Below are 20,334 nucleotides of genomic sequence, written 5' to 3'. Positions count from 1 at the left end.
TTCTTATTGCATCTCTGCTACGTTTTTGCCCAGTTTCTTTCTTATGGTGGAGTCATGAACACTCACCTTAACTGAGGAGAGTGAGGCATGCAGGTCTTTGGGTGTTGTTGTGGTTCTTTTGTGACCTCTTGGATGAGTTGTCGATACTCTCTTGGTGTAATTTTGGTCATCCGGCCACTCCTAGGAAGGTGATCAACAGCAAAATTCACAAATATGACCTTTGACCAACAAATTTGATTATTTGCTGTCATGGCTTTGCAATCAAAAAATGTGATTCAAATGGAAGTCAATGGGGTAAAAACAGCCCCAAACATAATGAAAGGGTAGTCAATTTGTTTATGGTTGTTTTTTTTTTTAAAGATCCAAAGCATTTTCCCAACATATATGTCAAAATAAGGTTTGTCATCAAACATCAGTCCATTTGCTGAAACACTGAGAAAGTTGTGGCCAAATTAAAACTCAAAATCACCCCCGAGTGGATGAAAACAACCCAGCAGCACACAAGGGTTAAAGGTGCACTTTTCAGACTTTATGCAGATTTGTCACATTTAATGTGCATCACAATTTCAGCTTGTGTAGCCAATGATTTAGCACCTTTTGACTTCAGCTTTTGATGACAGTTTTATAGACTTAATAAAAACCTGTTTTTTTATTTTATTTCAGACCTAATTGAAGAAAATGTGGCAAGTAAAGAGGAGGAACATCATGTCAAAATTGAGGAAAAAACAAATTTACAGACTTGCGGTATTTTGAAAACGAGAGACAAGAGTCATTTAATCTGCAGTCAGTGTGGAATGAGTTGTAGAGGCAAAGGCCATCTTAAGATTCACATGAGGATTCACACTGGAGAGAAACCATTGACATGCACTCAGTGTGGGAAGAGCTTTAGCCAATCATCATCCCTAAATAAACACATGATGATCCACACTGGAGAGAAACCGTTTACATGCACTCAGTGTGGGAAGGGCTTTAGCCAATCATCAAACCTTAATAGACACATGAAGATCCACACTGGAGAGAAACCATTCACCTGCACTCAGTGTGGGAAGAGTTTCTGCCAGTCATCACAACTTGTTCCACACATGAGGATCCACACTGGAGAGAAACCATTGACATGCACTCACTGTGGGAAGAGCTTCAGACAAATATCGACCCTTAATAAACACAAGAAAATCCACACTGGGGAGAAACCATTCAGATGCACTCAGTGTGGGAAGAGTTTCATCTTCTCATCAAACTATAATAAGCACATGAGGATCCACACTGGAGAGAAACCGTTCACTTGTTCTCAGTGTGGGAAGAGTTTCAGCGTCTCGTCAAACCTTAATCAACACATGAGGATCCACACTGGGGAGAAACCATACACATGCACTCACTGTGGGAAGAGCTTCAGCCAATCTTCACATCTTAAACTACACATGAAGATCCACACTGGAGTAGGCATGGGATGATAACCGTTTTCAAGGTATACCGCGGTTTGGAAAATGCCCATGCCTACACTGGAGGGAGACCATTCACATGTTCTCAGTGTGGGAAGAGTTTCAGATGATCAACACACCATGAAGAGTAGGGCTGGGCGATATGGCAAAAACTCTTATTTTTTTCATATTGAACAATAAATTGATAAATTACTATATAAGTTGTTAATGCTTCCAACTGTAAAAGTTATTATCCCAACAATGATTGATTCAACAAAAATTAGACGGTTGATTAAATTCCAATTTAAAATATTGTTTATTACCAAAAACAGATTACACATTTGGCCTTAAAATAAAACAAATACAAAAATACATTTTAAAAGGCTAATCTGTTTAAGGTCTGGCATTACGAGGTGAATAAAATGTGCAAAACATAAACAAAAATATACACTACAACTTCCAGCAACTCCAAACTAATTGTGAAACTTTCAGGGTTTTCAGGTGATGGAGTATGCTGGTTGTGTTGCCAGATTTGTTTTTCACTAAACATTGACAGGGCTCGAAATGAACCTTTTTGCTTGGTTGCACCCGTTACTACAAGTTTTATACAAACATATTTATTGCATTTGAAATCAACAGTAATCAAACTAACAAGCAAAAAAATATACATATGCAAGCGTAAGGAAAATATGTCTCAAGGAAGTCCTGTTATCACTGGAAAATAGATTTTTGTAACATAACTGAGTGACCAAAGGTACACGGAGCACTCACCGGCCCTGCACACACTGCTTGACATGAATGAATCTGTTACCGATATAACTGTGCTGTTCTCACGGGTGCTGTCTGATATTGCACTGATGCTTTTGACATATACTGTACCTTATTATATGCATACGTCATGTTAATAGCAATACCGGTCTTTTTAGGAGTAGCGATATTAGTTTACTCAGTGTAAGCCCATTTGCGATGGTGTTAAATTTGACATATAGCTGCCACTTGCACCGCGGACAGTATCTGGCTATTAAATGAAGGATTAAACAGAAGCTTTCGTGCTAGATGTGGCAAACAGTTACCTGAAAACTCCATCCCACAGACTTTTCATAGCGGACTTGAAGCCAATGGAGATCTTTTATCCACTCTTGGAAAAGTGTAGATGGTGGATTAACATTCAGCACATGGTCACTACTAAGATGTGTCATTATTTCTAACTTTAGGTGGTTTCTAAAACAAAATCTGTCAGTGTTATCTTCATTCTCATCTTCAGCGCTTTAGTTTTTCGCGGTAGTAGCTCTCTCTGTCATCCCAAGCCAGAAGGCATCGACTGAGTGATTGACAGCTGATATTTCATTGCCTGCAAAACAAAAAACTCAACCAACAATCTTTTATAGAATCTTCAATCTGTTTGCCAACTTAATAAAATATGTTTTAAACACTCCAGAAGAATGCAAAGTAGTCTGCATTGTCCCCTTTATTAACCCTTCTGTCAGTGTTTACATCCTGCCCCTTACTCCAGTGTTCCCTGTCAGAATTGACCGGTTTGTTGTAACCGCTCTTATATTAGCACAAAAACTATTTTTCTCCACCACATTTTTATTCAACATTCTTTAGCTGTTAAACAATGTCTCAAAGTAGTGTTTAACCTGAATTTACAGAAGTAGACATAAAATAACTGCAATGAAAATAAAACTAGGCCCTGAAAATATTACAAAATGAACAACAGATGACAGAACTCAAAATACTTTTTTTCATTACTAATAGACAGCTAACTAAAATAACTAACAGGGTCTGACCAAAGAAACTGAACTTTTAATCCATCTGAATGATTCATCATCCAGCAAAGCACAAACAAACACTGTCCTTTCCTGTGTTCTGAGTGATCGAATTTTCAGTCCTTCAAGTGTACTAACATAGGGAATAGTGACTGAGGGTATATACGGTGAGCATGGACACGGAACTAGCACTAGTTATACTTTGGTCACTTTTGAGCGAGATTATAACAGTCTAATATAATATAATAATTGTTGCTAAGCTAAGCTAAAAGTGCTCTTGCTAGACTGGGTGAATGGAGATTGGCAGAAAGAAAGACACACAGATGGGTTCACATAACAGACACCTAGTCTGTTTTATCAGGGAGTTAATTCACGTTGGAGGATGCAGCACTTTCATGGCAATTAATAACTTATTGCTTTAGTAGCTGATCCATATGAACTTGTACGATCTCATACATACAGTTTTGTACAATTTGCTTATCCCCAATGACGACTGGGTTTAGGGGTGGGGTTGGGTGATTTAAAAATCATACAATTTTGTACGACTGAACTCATGAATTAGCCACTAAACTGACAAAACCTAAAATAGTTATGTTTCCTTGTGAGATCAGGCTGGAGGATCAGTCTGAAATGAGTGAGTTGGGGTAGTGTGTGTGGGGATGTTTTCTGTCTGATGAATGAATTTAGCCTGGATCCCAATTCATTTCCTAAGGCGGTCACTTTTGACCGGAAACATCAGAGGTGTAACAAGGATGATTAAAACCATTTAATAAAAGATGTGATCATCACTTTTCGAATGCATAGTGTGGAGGATATCATAGGTCCTCAAGGCAATCAAATGTAAAAACAATATAAGTGATTTAAGTTGTAAATCGGTCAGATTTGACCCAAACACTAAAGATAGTTTAATTCTTATTTTTTTGAAGCTGCTAGTTGACTAAACAGTGCTGTTTTGAAATGTACAAGTCATTCAGACAGTTATTAAGTAGGGCCAGACAGAATCTGTGGACATTTTTGTTAAAAATCTGCGGATTTATGCAGATTGATTTTAAGAGGATGATAGCTAAAACCTTTATGTATGAAATAAAAGTAATACCTTTTTAACTTGTCTTATTTACAATGAAAATCCAATTAGATCCACTTTATTTGGTAAACAAAGCATGTCTATAAATTATATCTCTACTAAAAGAAAGAAAATATTACTTTACAAACTGTACTGTAAATACATTATATAAACATTATCATATTAGTCAATAAAATTACTAAAATTTATTTAAAACTGAGTAAATATAAATTTACACAAGTAAATAAACAGAATCACTAATGGGCTAAAAATCAGCAGAATTCTGTGCGTGCAGATTCCGTATGGGCCTAGTTATTAAGTAGAATAAATCAGTTTTTACTTTTTCTGTTTCATTGATTGTTTTTAATAAGCATAATTTAGCACTCCCAAAACAAACCACTTACTATTTCTCCTGACTGAATACCCGCTTCTGAACCTACAGGCAGCCAATCAGGTTTCACAGAGCCAGCTACAGGCAGCCAATCAGCATTCGCTGATCAGCGTGCAGCCGTTCAGGCAAATATCCCGCCCACGGCGCTTATTCAGAGGCGGAGGTCAGAGAGAGCAGAACTTTGCTGTTTGACGTTTAATTGGTTTAATTCATCTTCTGTTACAGGTGTTGTTCGTCTGTTCAGAGTAAGTGTATGATATCAGACCATAGTAGCGTTCGCAGACTTGCGGGAATTATCTTGCGGTTTGAACCGCTTTAACATGTGTGCTCAATGCTAATATACTCTCTTGTTTTTAGCTCGATGCTACGCTGTAAACACTCTTGTAATGTCTTACTCACGGGTTATCTGGACACCTTTCATTTGTGTCTCCATCTAATTCATTCACTAAGAGGTAGTTTAATGCTGATTATATTGAATATTGACTGTTTAACTGAACATATGCTTGTGTAAACTCTTGAAGAGACGCAAACGCTTCATTTTGCAGTAAAACAGAATTTGGGATTAGTATAATAATATAAAACACTTAATTCATTAAAATATTGAGAGATAAATGTAAGCAATCAGAGACATGATCACGCTGCACACATGACATGTAGAATCGACCACTCAAGACTTACACACACATTTATTGAACAGGGGAGAAACACCTATTTGTAGCTTGCGTGAGAATATTTTGATGGTAAAACATATTTTAATAGGATGTATTTTTAAATGATATTAGAGAGTGTTTTAATTCAGGAAATATTTTGAGGAAAACGTGTGTTCTGGAGGAATTTTACAATATTTGTCATTGACCAGACTGAAAGACTTTATAAGACTTTTTATCAGTGTTGTTGTTGTTTGTATGTTCTTAATTCAATTAATGATGTTTAAGAAACAGTTATGATTGTAAATTATATACTGAATATTTAATATAAGTTTTTCCGTGAATATAGCCAATGTTGCTGAAATGGCATTAAAATATCTGTTATTAAATATAAGCAAAACTAATGTGTTAGAAGTTAGAAAAAATGTGAGTGTTTTTAATAATTGCAGATTTGTCCCTCCTCCTCCAGTGAAGCTCCTACTCCTTCAGTTCAGCTATAAATGCAGGAATATTCCCATCAGGCTCAAGTGAAGAGTTTACTGAAGGACAGCGAGAACATGAGTGATCCAGAACCCTGCAGAATTAAACATGAAGATACTGAACAACAAATAGGTTGGTGTTAATTCCTGATTCTTCATTAATAAGCCTGAAGAACAATAATGATGAGAAGCTTAATCTGAGTTATTGAACAAGCACAAAAAATGAAGGACTTTATCTAAAGACATAGAAAAGTAAATGCACGTTCCATTCACAAGGTCACAAATAGGGAGTGAAGCTCAGTTGTCTTTTATTTCAATGTTTTGATCAAATGCTCAGTAAAAGGAGATTTTGTCAAACATTTAACCCTCTGTCTGGGGTCTGAGGAGACGTGTTGGCATTCCCTGACATTTGTGCTGTTTTCATCTTCTTTTAAATATACTTGTTATATAATATTATATTTCTAAATATAATCGAATGAGGCTAAAGTTTGAATGCATCTTGCATTCAAATATGTTGTTTATATTCACACAGCTTCATTACACAAACTATTTATTATTACTTTATGAAACTTTACATTACTATTGTTATACTTGTCTTTTTTATGTTTGTCACTCAGATAATCAAACTAATTTAAATATTAGTTAAAGAAAGCTCAAGTAAACACACCATGCACTTTTGACATGAAGGTTTACTGCAATACTGCATGACCCTGTGTGAAAAAGAGTTTGCCCCTAAACCTAAAACTGGTTGGGGCACCCTTAGCCACAACAACGGCAATCAAGTGTTTTCGTCTGTTACAGCGCTTTGGACAAAAATTTGGGCCACTCATCTTTGCAAAATTGTTTAATTCAGCCACATTGGAGGGTTTTCGATCATAAACCGGCTTTTTAAGGTCATGCCACAGCATCTCAGCGAGATTCAAGTCAGGACGTTGACTAGGCCACTCCAAAAATGTTTTTGTTTTTCTTCAGCCATTCAGAAGTACACTTGCTAGTGTGCTTTGGACGATTGTCTTGCCGCAGAACCCAAGTTGGCTTCAGTGGTTTTCTTATTGGAGCCCTGCTACATTTTTGCCCGGTTTCTTTCCTATGGTGGAGTCATGAACACTCACGTTAACTGAGCCTAGTGAGGCCATGCAGGTCTTTGGTTGTTGTTGTCTTTAATGACCTTGTTGATGCTCTCTTGGTGTACTTTTGGTCAATCAGCGACTCCTAGGAAAGTTCTCAACTGGTCCATGTTTTTGGCATTTGTACATAATAGCCCCTTTCACACATACAGACCTTTGCTAAAAGCCATTGAATATTTTCCAGACGCATTTAGCTACTAGATGTTAGTCGGATTACGTTTCTATATGTTTCTTCTTAATGAAACTGTGTAAACAATTATCGATAAGATGCTAATGTGTGTGTTAGAGCTGCACAATTAATCTTAAAAAGATTGCGATCTTGATTCAACCTTCTTGACCACAGGTGTCAATTCCAGTTCCTGGAGGGCCGCAGCTCTGCACAGTTTAGCTTTAACCCTAATTAAACAAACCTGATAAACAGTTTAGCTTTAACCCTAATTAAACACACCTGATCAAACTAATTGAGTCCTTCAGGCTTGTGTGAAACCTACAGGCGAGTGTGTTGGAGCAGCGTTGGACCTAAACTGTGCAGAGCTGCGGCCCTCCAAGAACTGGAATTGACACCTGTGCCCTAGACGATCTTGATCCAGCATTTCTACGATTCTGTCAATCATATTTTCAAGTTCAGGAGAGAAGCAAAGGTGGCCGCACAAGCCTTCACTGTTTTACGTATGTTATTCAGCAACGTGGACACCTCCAATTGGTGTTGAAAGAGTCACATGCTGTATTTATAAGATATAATTCACCCCAAAAATGTAATTTCTATCTTCATTTAATGTATTTGCGACCCCAAAATCACACGTGATGTGGGCTGACCGTCAGCTGTTACCATAGAGGCCTCTGAATGAAGTTTACTTTAGTGAACAGAACCTGCATAGGTTGTGAATAACGGGTAATAAAGTTGTAAATAACATTGTTTGTGGCACAGAGTGATCGTTTGGGAGCCGTGCAGGAAGTGAACCACTTTTAGCAGTGAAAATGAAACCGAAAGCGCACACAGTGTTGCCAGATGTAGCTGACTGATTCCAGCCCAAAGAGTATCCAAAAGGCTAAAATCCCCACCCAGTCTTCTGTATTCATGAAAATCACGCCAGTGGCAGATTTTAAGCAGAAAATGACAGACTGTAAGCAAATGTCTCAAACACAATAATTCAACATCATAATTATCATCAGCATTAATGACCAGGACACATCTAAAGTCTGTTCAAGTCCACCATTCCAAGTCTATACAAACTTTAGCATTTTAACCAACAGTACAGATACACAAAGCCTATTGCTGTTTTACTACGTTTGAGAAAAACAATAATAATCGCCCACTCATATTAACCTTTATTTTACATGTACAGAATCGTGAGAAATCGTGATCTTTATTTTAGGCAAAAAAAAAAAATTGCGACTCTCATTTTAGCCAGAATCGTGCAGCTCTAGTGTGTGTGTGTGTGTGTGTGTGTGTGTGTGTGTGTGTGGACTATCCTGTTGCAAAACGCGGAGAAAAGTCCTACATGACAGTAATAGTTTGATTAAGTTGTTTACATGTCTGTACTGCACTTGATCAATGTAACAAAGCAGCTTACTTCACGTCTTAATTTGATTTCTCTTTAGTTCATTTATGACCTTAATCAGATTATATGAATCAAAAATTGCTGTTTACATGGTCGAGTATTGTCTTAATTACATTTAAATCGAATTATTGGTGTCCATGTAAACTGACTCACTGTATACACACACTCTCTCTCATACTCACACTATACTCCATGTACAATGTAAAAATGGAGCTTTTTTGCACTGTAACTGATGATCAACAGAATTCAAATCAAAATTACAGCTTGTGTCGCAAATGATTTTACCTTTTGACTTCAGCTTTTAATGACAGTTTTATAGACTTAATAAAAAGCTGATTTTAAAATTTTATTTCAGACCTAATTGAAGAAAATGAGGCGAGTAAAGAGGAGGAACATCATGTCAAAATTGAGGAAAAAAATCATTTACAGACTTACAGTATTTTGAAACCAAGAGACAGGACTCATTTCATCTGCACTCAATGTGGAACGAGTTGTGAAGGAAAAGGCAATCTTAAGATTCACATGAGGATCCACACTGGAGAGAAACCATTCAAATGCACTCAGTGTGGGAAGAGTTTCGGCCGATCATCCAACCTTAATCAACACATGAGGAGCCACACTGGGGAGAAACCATTCACATGCACTCTGTGTGGGAAGAGTTTCAGCCATTCATCAAACCTCAACAAACACATGAAGATCCATCCTGAAGAGAAACCATTCAGATGCACTCAGTGTGGGAAGAGCTTCAGCCAATTATCAAACCTTAATAAACACACAAAGGTTCACACTGGAGAGAAACCGTTCACATGCACTCTGTGTGGGAAGAGCTTCATCTTCTTATCAAACCTTAATAAACACATGAAGACCCACACTGGAGAGAACCCACTGACATGCACTCAGTGTGGGAAGAGCTTCAGCCAATCATCAAACCTGAATAAACACATGAAGATCCACACTGGAGAGAAACCATACGCATGCACTCAGTGTGGGAAGAGTTTCATCTTCTTATCAAACCTTAATATACACATGAAGGTCCACTCCGGAGAGAAACCATTCACATGCACCCAGTGTGGGAAGAGTTTCAGTCGATCATCCAACCTTAATCAACACATGAAGATCCACACTGAAGAGAAACCATTCACGTGCACTCAGTGTGGGAAGAGCTTCAGCCATTCATCATCCGTTAATCGACACATGAGGATCCACACTGGAGTAGGCATGGGATGATAACCAGGGCTTGACATTAACTTGTTTTTTTTTTTTGATCACCAGCCACTGTGGCTAGTAGGCACCTATTACTAGGCACTCGCCATTTTCACTAGCCACAATTTTATTGTTGGGAAAAATATTTAATACGCATAAATATGACTTTGACATGCTAAAATTACTTGATTTAGATTTTGTGTTATGTGCACATGCCTCCTCATGTGTCGTGTATGAGCAAATGGGTTTCATAGTGTTGTATTACAATGTTTTTACTTCACAAGACTTTACGGAGCTCAAATTAAGGATTCACCAAATTTATCCCTGACCACACCAAACATAAATAATTATTTCCTATACACAAATTTTAAATGTGTCAAAACAAGCAAAATATACTGTATACAGGGTGGATCTACTGTAAAATATATTCTGTATACTATACTTTTTATTGAACAAAACATTACATAAATAAACAATTGACATTTAAAACAGTATCTAAACTATGCACTGCAATCTGTCCTGGCTAAAGGTCCCAGATCAGTTATCTACACCTAAATGGGGAGCTAATCTTATTTTGAGAGCAATGTTATTTTGAAAGATGATAATAACAAAAATAACTAAGCAAAAGGAAGCAGGTGAAAAAGATTAAGTGTGTGATAATGAAAGGATGATCACATATAAGGTTAACGCTAGGCCTATTAATAATCTGCTCAACGACTGGTTAAAGTGAAAGCAGTCGGTGCTGCACACCAAAAGACAAATCTGGAGCTCTTGAAAGCAGCAAGACTGTGGGTGCATGAGCATCACTTTTTGTCTAGTCTACTTGAAAGAGAACCGATCGCATCAGTTGCGTTTCCAGGCACAGTTGCTTCACGCAAGGAAACGGGAGCGCGCACATGTTTTAAACAGTTGCGCGCATCACATCACCTGTGCGCGCGATTAATGATCCTCTCATTAGGTATTAACCTGCTCGCGCAAACACAATTACTTTTGTCAGTCGTGCTGCTTCTCCATTCTAAGATCGTATTTGCATGCATATTTGGTCGCCTTTATTGTCGAACCCTTCAGTTAAGAAAACTACATTTTAAAAGTATGTTTCAACCAGACAAAGTGGCTAGTGGTAGTGGCTGTCTAACCCCCCACAGGGGAAATCTACTTGCATTTGGCGGGTTGGCGGGTTTTAATGTCAAGCCCTGCTGATAACCATTTTTTAGGTATACTGCGGTTTGTAAAAGTCAAATTTTTAAACCTGCCAAAATATTCTGCTATACTGTTCCTGTGGTATATGACAGATTTATTGTGATTTTTTTGTAAGTAAAGTAAATTGTAAGTAAATCTGTGTTTCTGAAACTAATGAAGACAGCAGAAGTCAATGATTCATTGAAATTATTAAGCCTGACATGTTTACTGCTCCACAATATTATAAATGTTTCTCAAAATAAACTATTTTGTGTTCAAAGGGGGAAAAGTGTTAGTTTATTACCCAGACATTTAAAAAGAGCAAATATTAGAGCAGTAATCACAATACAGTCAAACCATGATATGTTTATCCAAAGTTATCATATCGTCAGAGTCTTATGTTTGAGCCCATGCCTACACTAGAGAGAGCATTCACATGTTCTCAGTGTGGGAAGAGTTTCAGCAATCAATACGCCATCATACACACATGAAGAGTAGGGCTGGGCGATATGGCAAAAATGCAAACTCAATTTTTTTTTTCATTTTGACCAATATATCTCTAAATTTCGACATAAGTTGTTAATGCTTCCAGCTTTGAGTTATCCCAACAATGACTGATTCAACAAAAATTAGACAGTTGATTAAATCACAATTTAAAATATTGTTACACATTTGGCCTTAAATTAAAACAAATAGAAAAATACATTTAAAAAGACTAATCTGTTTAAGGTCTGGCATTACGAGGTGAATTGGAATATGCTGGTTGTGTTGCCAGACAAATCAATCGCTCCAGGGCAAATACGCATTTTTAATGCTCTGCTGTATCGCAAACCTCTATCAACATTTTTAATACAAGTTATTATTTTAAAGATTAACGATCTTGATGCAAAGCATTAAGGGCGTGTCCGAATCCATTTTTGCTACTTTTAGGATGGAAAAATACGCTCTGCGCCGGGACGCATGGTCTAACAGGGTTGTGCTTATCCTCGTAATGAGTTATGGATGTGTTTTGAAAATAAACCAATCGGAGTCTCATCTCCCATTCCCTTAAAGCAGGGGTCACCAATCCTGGTCCTGGAGGGCCTTGTCCCTGCAGGGTTTAGCTCTAACTTGCCTTAACACACCTGCCTGGATGTTTCAAGTATACATTGAGAGCTTGATTAGCTTGTTCAGGTGTGTTTGATTAGGGTTGGAGCTAAAATCTGCAGGACACCGGCCCTCCAGGACCTAAATTGGTGACCCCTGCCTTAAAGGGTCAGTTGCATCGCCATGGCACATTTGCTATTTACATGCTGGACTTTGGAAGTGGAAAAACTGAAGCTTCAATAGCGAGAAAACAGTTAAACAGAGCATCTGCAGCGCGAGAATAAAGAACGAGCAAAATGTGGCGCAAATGGATTTACTATTGAAACAACGTGGCGCATAACAGGAAAATTACTGTTGTGCTGGTCTGAAAATAGCAACACATCACTCCAAACACATCTTGCGCCTTACTGCGCCGGTGTATGAGTAGGCCCCTATGCCTTGAGAATCTGATTTTCTAGAATCTGACAGTCATTCTAGCTGCCAACGTATTTCTGTGGTCGCTCATACACTGCGTATTATGGTAAAGCGTTAAAAACTTAACACTGTTCATGTTTGAACGGTTCATGTTCACTGTTCAAACTAATGCATGTTTTTTATGATAGATCAGCGTCTCACTGACTGATGATAAAATATTAAATAACGAAAAACAAGAAATGAATGCAAATAAATAATCAGAATTTCAAGATTGCTTTATCCGTAATTACAAAATAAAAGCCATTAAAATCTTATGTCTTAAATCTTAAATCAGCTACACCTTAGATTGTAGACATTCTCACGGTGTCCACTAAACCTTTTTCATGCACATCTGATGTGACATTCTAAAACAAAAGCTCTTTAAACCTTTGATTTGGCCTTGATTTTAAAAAAAAAAAAAAGATTAAAATAAAACTTAGATATTACAGGCCAGTTTTACCTCAGATTGATAGTGGGCATTACCACGGTGTCAACTAAACTCTTCTCATGGGTATATGTTACCCTCCTTATTTATGTTTCTTACTTTCTTTATCAGTTCATATTTTCTGAGTGTATCACACAACCAAGATAAAGGGATTAAGATGCAAATTTCACTCTATCCTGACTGAAATATAACATTAGCCCTGACTCGGTCACATGAAAGCAAGTTAAAAATTAAGCTAATGCTAAGCTAAATTAGGTTACTACATTCTAAAACTCTTAACGCAGTTAAAACATTTTTAAGAAAATATAAAGTCAACCCAAAACACTTCATAACAGGTGCACTCCCAAAACAAACCACTTACTATTTCTCCTGACTGAATACCCGCAATTCCTCTGAACCAATGACTGTAAAAAAATATGGACGACGCGACATATTGAACGCCTTGAGGCGTTGAACCCATTGAACGCCTTGAGGGCAAAACGCCTGCTTGACGGGCACAAACTGTCGCAAAAGACTGCTGAAATTGGAGCCTTGACATGCGCAGAAGGACTGTCTGATGGAGCCAGAGTCGAGCTTCCAACCAAACGCTTTATGTAAAATCAACCACGCCCCCCGAACTTCTCAGCATGCGTTTGCTGTCATATCAACACAAATGGATGTAATAACGTTAACAAATATGAGGGTTTTATATATTCAATCGCGCCAGCTCCGGTCCGCAGCGCATAACCTACTCGCGGCGTCGCGGACTGATTCCGGCTCGCATGCGGCAGCGCCGGCTCGCTCGGCCGCCGCATCTGGCTCGATTGACTCGGGCTGGAATCGGGTAGTGAGTCCAGGCATCCGGAGTAGGTCCAGCAGAGGTAGTCAGTCTGAGCTCTGAGGGGTAAGTCTCCGGCTGGAATCTAGCTGGAACTGGCCCGAGTGTATTTTGCTATCTGGGTGGCTAGGCGTACATGTATCAGCAAACTAATAAAGCCCGAAAAAAGCCCTGACCTTAGCGAATAAACAGTGTTCCACCAGGATCATGTATGTCAGAAACTGTAGTTTACTGCTGAACTCATGTTGTCATGGTAAAATAACACAGAAATCGAATAATAACATTTCAGTCTACTTCAGTCTCCTGCCGAAGCTCAGAAGCGCTGCTTTGAGAAACTGTCAATCACAGCTGTCAATCACGATGACACGCCCAGCATTAAATTACTGCTAAAAACAAACTGTTTACAAAAATGAAGATCTGCACCTATTTCAGCACAATAACCAATGCCTTAATCGACAAGAACCATCTTTCGGGACAGTTTATTGCAAGTGTAATTAATTTTTTTATTTGGGCTCAAGTCTCCTTCATTAACACGGAGGAGGCGGGCTTTATGACTTGTACTGCAGCCAGCCCCCAGGGGGCGATCTAACGGCCGAGACCTTCACTCAAACACAGGCTTGCGGCACACTTGCTCTGAACCTTGCTCTGAACCTACAGGCTTTCAGCTTTCTCAGAGCCAGCTACAGGCAGCCAATCAGCTTTCGCAGATCAACGTACAGGCAAATATCCCGCCCACAGGGCTTATTGTGAGGCGGAGATGGGAGAGAGCAGAACTTTGCTGTTTGACGTTTAATGGGTTTAATTCCTCTTCTGTTGCGGGTGTTGTTCGTCTGTTCAGAGTAAGTGTATGATATCTGACCATAGTAGCGTTCGCAGACTTGCGGGAATCATCTTGCGGTTTGAACCGCTTTAACATATGTGCTCAATGCTAATATACTCTCTTGTTTTTAGCTCGATGCTACGCTGTAAACACTCTTGTAATGTCTTACTCACGGGTTATCTGGACACCTTTCATTTGTGTCTCCATCTAATTCATTCACTAAGAGGTAGTTTAATGCTGATTATATTGAATATTGACTGTTTAACTGAACATATGCTCGTGTAAACTCTTGAAGAGACGCAAACGCTTTATTTTGCAGTAAAACAGAATTTGGGATTAGTATAATAATATAAAACACTTAATTCATTAAAATATTGAGAGATAAATGTAAGCAATCAGAGACATGATCACGCTGCACACATGAAATGTAGAATCGGCCACTCAAGACTTACACACACATTTATTGAACGGGAGAAACACCTATTTGTAGCTTGTGTGAGAATATTTTGATGATAAAACATATTTTAATAGGATGTATTTTTATAATGATATTAGAGAGTGTTTTAATCCAGAAAATATTTTGAGGAAAATGTTTTTGGAATTTGACAATATTTATCATTGATAAGACTTTAAGACTTAAATACTTTTTATCAGTGTTGTTGTTGTTGTTGTTGTTTGTATGTTTTTAATACAGTTAATGATGTTTAAGAAACTTTTATGATTGTAAATAATATGTTGAATATATTTAATAAAAGTGTTTCTGTTATAAACACAGGAATATTCCCATCAGGCTCAAGTGAAGAGTTTACTGAAGGACAGCGAGAACATGAGTGATCCAGAACCCTGCAGAATTAAACATGAAGATACTGAACAACAAATAGGTTGGTGTTTATTCCTGATTCTTCATTAATAAGCCTGAAGAACAATAATGATGAGAAGCTTTGAACAGTTGATCTGATTCATTGAACAAGCACAAGAAACAAAATATTTTGTACTTTCTGTTGACAAGGTAAAAAAAAATAGAGACTGAAGCTCAGTTTTCTTTTATTCCCATGTTTTGATCAATAATAATTTTAACCATGATAATCATAAACCATATTCAATCATGAGTTATATGTAAGCACTCCTCTCTTTGAGAAACAGATTAAACTCATTCTGGCTAGTAGCATTTTACCTTTCTCTGCTACTAGCATTACAGCATCTCTGTGGCCACGGCCCTTCGTAAAGATAAACACGAGTGCGAGAATGGCCATCATTGTATCTGCGCTCTTGGTCAGTTTGTGGGTTGTTTTAGGCAAATTTGTGACTTGCCTAATTACACTAATTAAGCCTTTGAATGTCACTTTAAGCTGAATACTAGTATCTTGAAAAATATCTAGTAAAATATATTGTACTGTCATCATAGCAGAGATAAAAGAAATCAGTTATTAGAAATGAGTTATTAAATCTGTTGTTTAAACTGTGCTTTAAGCATCTTCACTGTATTTTTGATTTTATTATTGATTAATAAAAACAGTCGGCAGCAGCAGGAATATCGCACGCTGTCACTTTAAGAATAGTGCGGCTCTGATATGGTTTCTCTTTCTCGTGTCTTTTGATTTTCAACTTGTTTGTTTATTACACAAATGAAATGAGGGTTAATATGAATAATCACTAAACACCGCGCTCTGACACAAATGTGCATGTATTGACCATTAAAGCGCTGGAATTAAGATGGCGTTAGATGTGTGTGTGTGTGTGGTCTGCTGTCCGAGGCTAAGCCCAGCGCGCGCGCAAACACATACACACACACGATACCTGTCCTAGGCTAAGCGCGGCGCGCACACACACAACAGCACGTGCTTTTTTGCGCTTTTAAAAATATGAATGATGCGCATCCCGTGCTACAAAAGTTACATTACAGCACATGCTTTTAGTCACTTTCACGTGGAACTGAGCTTTGCCGAACACCACATGAGTCTACAAAAAATTTCCCCTTGAGGGACAATAAAGTATACAAACAAACAAACAACACGTGTACAACTGGGGTCCGTTCTTCGTACGTGGATTACTGAGTTAGCTGGATTTGGATGTTGACGATTTGACATGATCCAGAATTGTTTCGTTCTTCAAAGCTAATCTGAGAGTTGTTGTCATGGCAACAGTTCTGCTAAGTCCAACCTGATCGGGAGCAGGTTCAATTCATATAAACAGGATTAGATCGGCTCAGTTCAAGCAAATATAATACAGAAAGTTTGTTCCGAATTCTGATATTTTCTTACAGTAGTAGTTATATACACTTAGGAAAATGGTAAATATATATATATATATATATATATATATATAAAGTTATAGTCATTAATAAAATAAATAAAGTTATACATATTAATAAAACTTATGCAATCTGCACCCTCGAAATGAAAGTGCAAAGACTCTCACCTGGTGGTGCAAAGAGAAAACTTATTTATATGAACTTTTTAGATCGCTTTAGTACAAATTGTGTATGATAGAATTGCACAATATGTGACTTTTTTTAAAAGCAATAATACATTTCAGGAGTCATAAACATGTTTTGATAGTTAATATGATGGTGATGCTTCACAAAAGTTGCAGACGCCTTTACCAATATGAAAATGCTTTTGTAAACAACCAGTTATTCTTTACACCAATTAAACAACGGCTACAATAATAAAGAAAATATTATCTAAATGTGGAACTAAATACACTTATTTGCATTGAAATACATGATGAATACTCTTGACACATGAAAGTGTAAAGCCTGCTGCTCATAACAAATGTGGAAGGTTATTGCGTGTCATATTTAACGCACCGTTTACTGCTAATTTGATGTAATTTTGCTCACATGGATAATTGAATATTAATCAGATGATGTCATTACGCTGCTGTGCCGTCAGCCAATCGTTGCATTGCTGATCATGATTTCTAGGATCGATAGATCTGTCCTTAACAACACACGCAGCGATCTCAGATCAGTTCATCCAGACATTCTAATCTGATTCGCGAACTTGTTTGAAGAACCAAATTAGCGAGAGATCAGTTATCAAGATTAAAAGATCCAGCATCTGCCAAATCATCTTAGATCATTTAAGCGAGGTACGAAGAACAGACCCCTGGAAAGGGGGCGGTATGTGATTGAATAATCGTTTTATCTCGACTAATGCTTTTTCATAATCGTTAGAAGCCGAAATCGGATTTTCGAATAATTGCACAGCCCTAGCTAACAGCCACGTCTATAATGGATAACCACAGTCTCCTGATATGCAGTTAAATAATTACGCTCAATAAAATTAAAATAAAAAACCTTATCTGGATTAATATCTTTAAATACATCACTCACCAAGAAGCCACCCATCCCCAACCTGCCACCTTGGAGCCTCCTCGCTGTCTCTCATTCCAAATTTGGACCCAACTCAGCACAGAACTGCGGATAGCTCCTGAAAATCTAAAACCGCTAATAAGCCAGTCCTCCTCGTGGGCCAGAAAATTACTGTGATCTCAAACAAATGCGTTCCCTTCGGATTCGACCATTGACAATGTCCTCTAATAAGGCCAACACTGCCATTGCCATAGACTAAGGGTTGTTTAAATTTGCAAATGCTTTTATATGTACTAAAATCACGTTATAACTGGTAAAAAAAATATTGTGCCAATTATTATAAATTAATAGCAATGTTTTTCACGTGTTGGTGCGATACTTTGTTGTGTGCAATTTAACATACATTGGAGTCGCCAATGGAAATAAAACAAACACACACAAGAAATGCACGTACGCCAGACATGAAGTTGGCGCAGACCAACGCACATACTCATGTTAATTTCGTTGTTAGTAAATCCAAACGTGAGCGTGAAACCTGGCGTACGCAAAGTTTCTGTGCGTACGCAGCGTTGATACATGAGGTTATTACTGAGGTCAAACTGTTCCTGATGTTTACTAATAAAAATATGGGGTTAAATTGTGTTAAAAGCAAAGGAAAAGTCGACAAACAAAAGTCTGGCATCGGAACCATTTTTTCCAAATGTTTAAAAAGTAGGTTAAACAAAGTAACTTTTCAGCCTCTACTCACGGATGTGGCCTGTAGGCAAACTGCATGGGATCAAGTGCGTACTCCTGTTCTTCTGAGTATTTCAGACCTTACAAACTTTTCCAAAATTTTCATCACAATTGATGTTAAGGCTATGGGTCTGAATTCATTAAAAGTTTAGGGGGAGTTGGATTTGGCAACAAGGACTATCACAGCATCCTTCCAAACCGTAGGTACCTAGGGCCTCATGTACGAAGACTTGTGTGGAAATTATACTAAAACATTGCGTGCGCAGAAAAAAATTCAGATGTATGAAACACTGTGTACGCCGAATCCCACACATATTCTTTTGTACATCCGAATGAACGTGAAACTGAGCGCAACATGCACGAGCACAAAACCCCTCCCTGCCTCCTCCCCCGTATGAATATGCAAATGACTCTACTTTGGCAAAACCCAACGAAAACGCAACGGCAAAAGCAAGCAAGAAGAGAAACTTTGAACAGAATGTGAATTGTAGGTGCTGCTTTCGGAGGTAGACCGGAGAAAAACGGCGTTATTTGCAAGATTGTCCTCCGGAATTAATAACAAAAGAAAAAAATAGAGTGGGAAAGTTTAACTGATGCGGTTAACACAGTTGGGTCTGAACATCGCACTGTGTAGTTAAAAGAGAAATAGTGTGATTTATAGGTGTAAAATGTTATAGCATTCTCATTAGTCTCAGTGGCGCAGCTCGTAAAACGCATGTTAACATGTTTTGACATGTTAACTCGGTTCGAATCCAGCGTCTGATGAACTCATTTTTCTTTTTTTCCCCCGCTACATATCAGATTCTGCCAACTATTTATCACGAGAAAGACAAGTAGGAACCATTAATAAGTTTGTGCATCATATTTTATTTGCACATTTATTGAATGAAAATGTTTCTGATTCACGCATGCAAATTCATCTTCAGATAGTGTCTTTATAGAAATGTGCGTGTGGTAGATCGCTCAGATTACATTGGGAAAACAGGCGACCGCTGCAAATTGCGCTTTAATGTTTGGCTGGTCAACTGTATGGTATGGAAACCTTATATACCTGCTAGATGAACCCGTCTCATACAGCTGCCATTGCAAGGCTCAGACACTTTGTAGAGTGCAATTTAACACAACTGCCTCTAGGAGTCGCCAATGGAAATAAAACAGACACGCACAAAAAATGTGCGTACGCCTGCCAGAAAGCTGCCGTGAAGCTGCGCACATTCCCACATTCAGTTCATTGTTAGTAAATCCAAACGTGAGCGATTCTGAGCGTGAAACCTGGCGTACGCAAAGATTTTGTGCGTATGCAGCGTTGATGCATGAGGCCCCCCCTTATGTTCTAGTAACGATTTATTAAAAATGTAATCAAAAAACTGGACTGCATTCTCTTGTACAGATTTTAAGTATGCGACCACAAATATTGTCTGGTCCACTGCTCTTGTTCACTCTTACTGAGAGGAAGGCTTTATGTACATCTGACTGTTGTACGCTAAAATGCTGTCCACCTGTAAGTTTACAATTTATTCCTCAATTTCCCTAGTGAAATGTAAATTATTGAAACGATTATAAAATTGTTTAAGGCCATTGGCTAACTCTAAATCAGTGCTGTAGCCTGCTAAATTAATCTGGTTGTGACTTTAGATTATGGAGGCCTGTCATGGTTTTCAAACTATCCCAGGCTGAACCAAGCAGGGCTCGAAATTTAATCTTTTTGCTTGGTAGCACTGGTGCTCCCAACTTCAATAAGTTAGGATCACCAGCCAAAATAAGCACCTTTACTACAACATTTAATGTTATATAATCCGATTTACTGCATTTGAAATCAACACT

The 20,334-nt window shown here is 38.0% G+C and overlaps 2 protein-coding genes and 1 long non-coding RNA gene across 19 annotated transcripts in view; 2 read left to right on the top strand and 1 right to left on the bottom strand.

The window, feature by feature from the left end:
* Positions 1-11,118, top strand: part of LOC147845481 (uncharacterized) — a 26,092-nt gene extending 14,974 nt beyond the window's left edge. For 5 of the 17 annotated variants that reach the window (XM_087243806.2, XM_087243803.2, XM_087243811.2 and 2 more), the window contains 2 exons: positions 664-1,418; positions 1,501-2,870. In XM_087243806.2, coding sequence (XP_087099932.1) covers positions 664-1,418; positions 1,501-1,563 — 818 coding nt within the window. In that variant the 3' untranslated portion in view covers positions 1,564-2,870. Of the gene's footprint in view, positions 1-663; positions 2,871-4,797; positions 4,911-4,998; positions 5,094-5,700; positions 5,901-8,811 lie in introns of those variants that run through there. The other 12 variants (XM_087243810.2, XM_087243807.2, XM_087243809.2 and 9 more) reach the window with 9 other exon arrangements.
* Positions 1-20,334, top strand: part of LOC147845474 (uncharacterized) — a 154,036-nt gene that overhangs the window by 24,041 nt on the left and 109,661 nt on the right. The gene's annotated exons all lie outside the window — the stretch shown is intronic.
* On the bottom strand, positions 8,812-20,334 carry LOC147845480 (uncharacterized). The gene is made up of 3 exons (XR_015480323.1): positions 17,568-20,334; positions 12,085-16,481; positions 8,812-11,884 (listed from the first exon to the last, which is right to left on the bottom strand). It is a non-coding gene; the product is annotated as an uncharacterized LOC147845480 (long non-coding RNA).

Source organism: Danio rerio, chromosome 3 (genome assembly GCF_052040795.2).
Source record: "Danio rerio strain M-AB ecotype USA chromosome 3, GRCz13ab, whole genome shotgun sequence".
In the NCBI taxonomy this organism is placed as follows: Eukaryota; Metazoa; Chordata; class Actinopteri; order Cypriniformes; family Danionidae; genus Danio; species Danio rerio.
The sequence above is the reverse complement of the archived record's forward strand: the minus strand, read 5'-3'. Positions and strand labels throughout refer to the sequence as shown.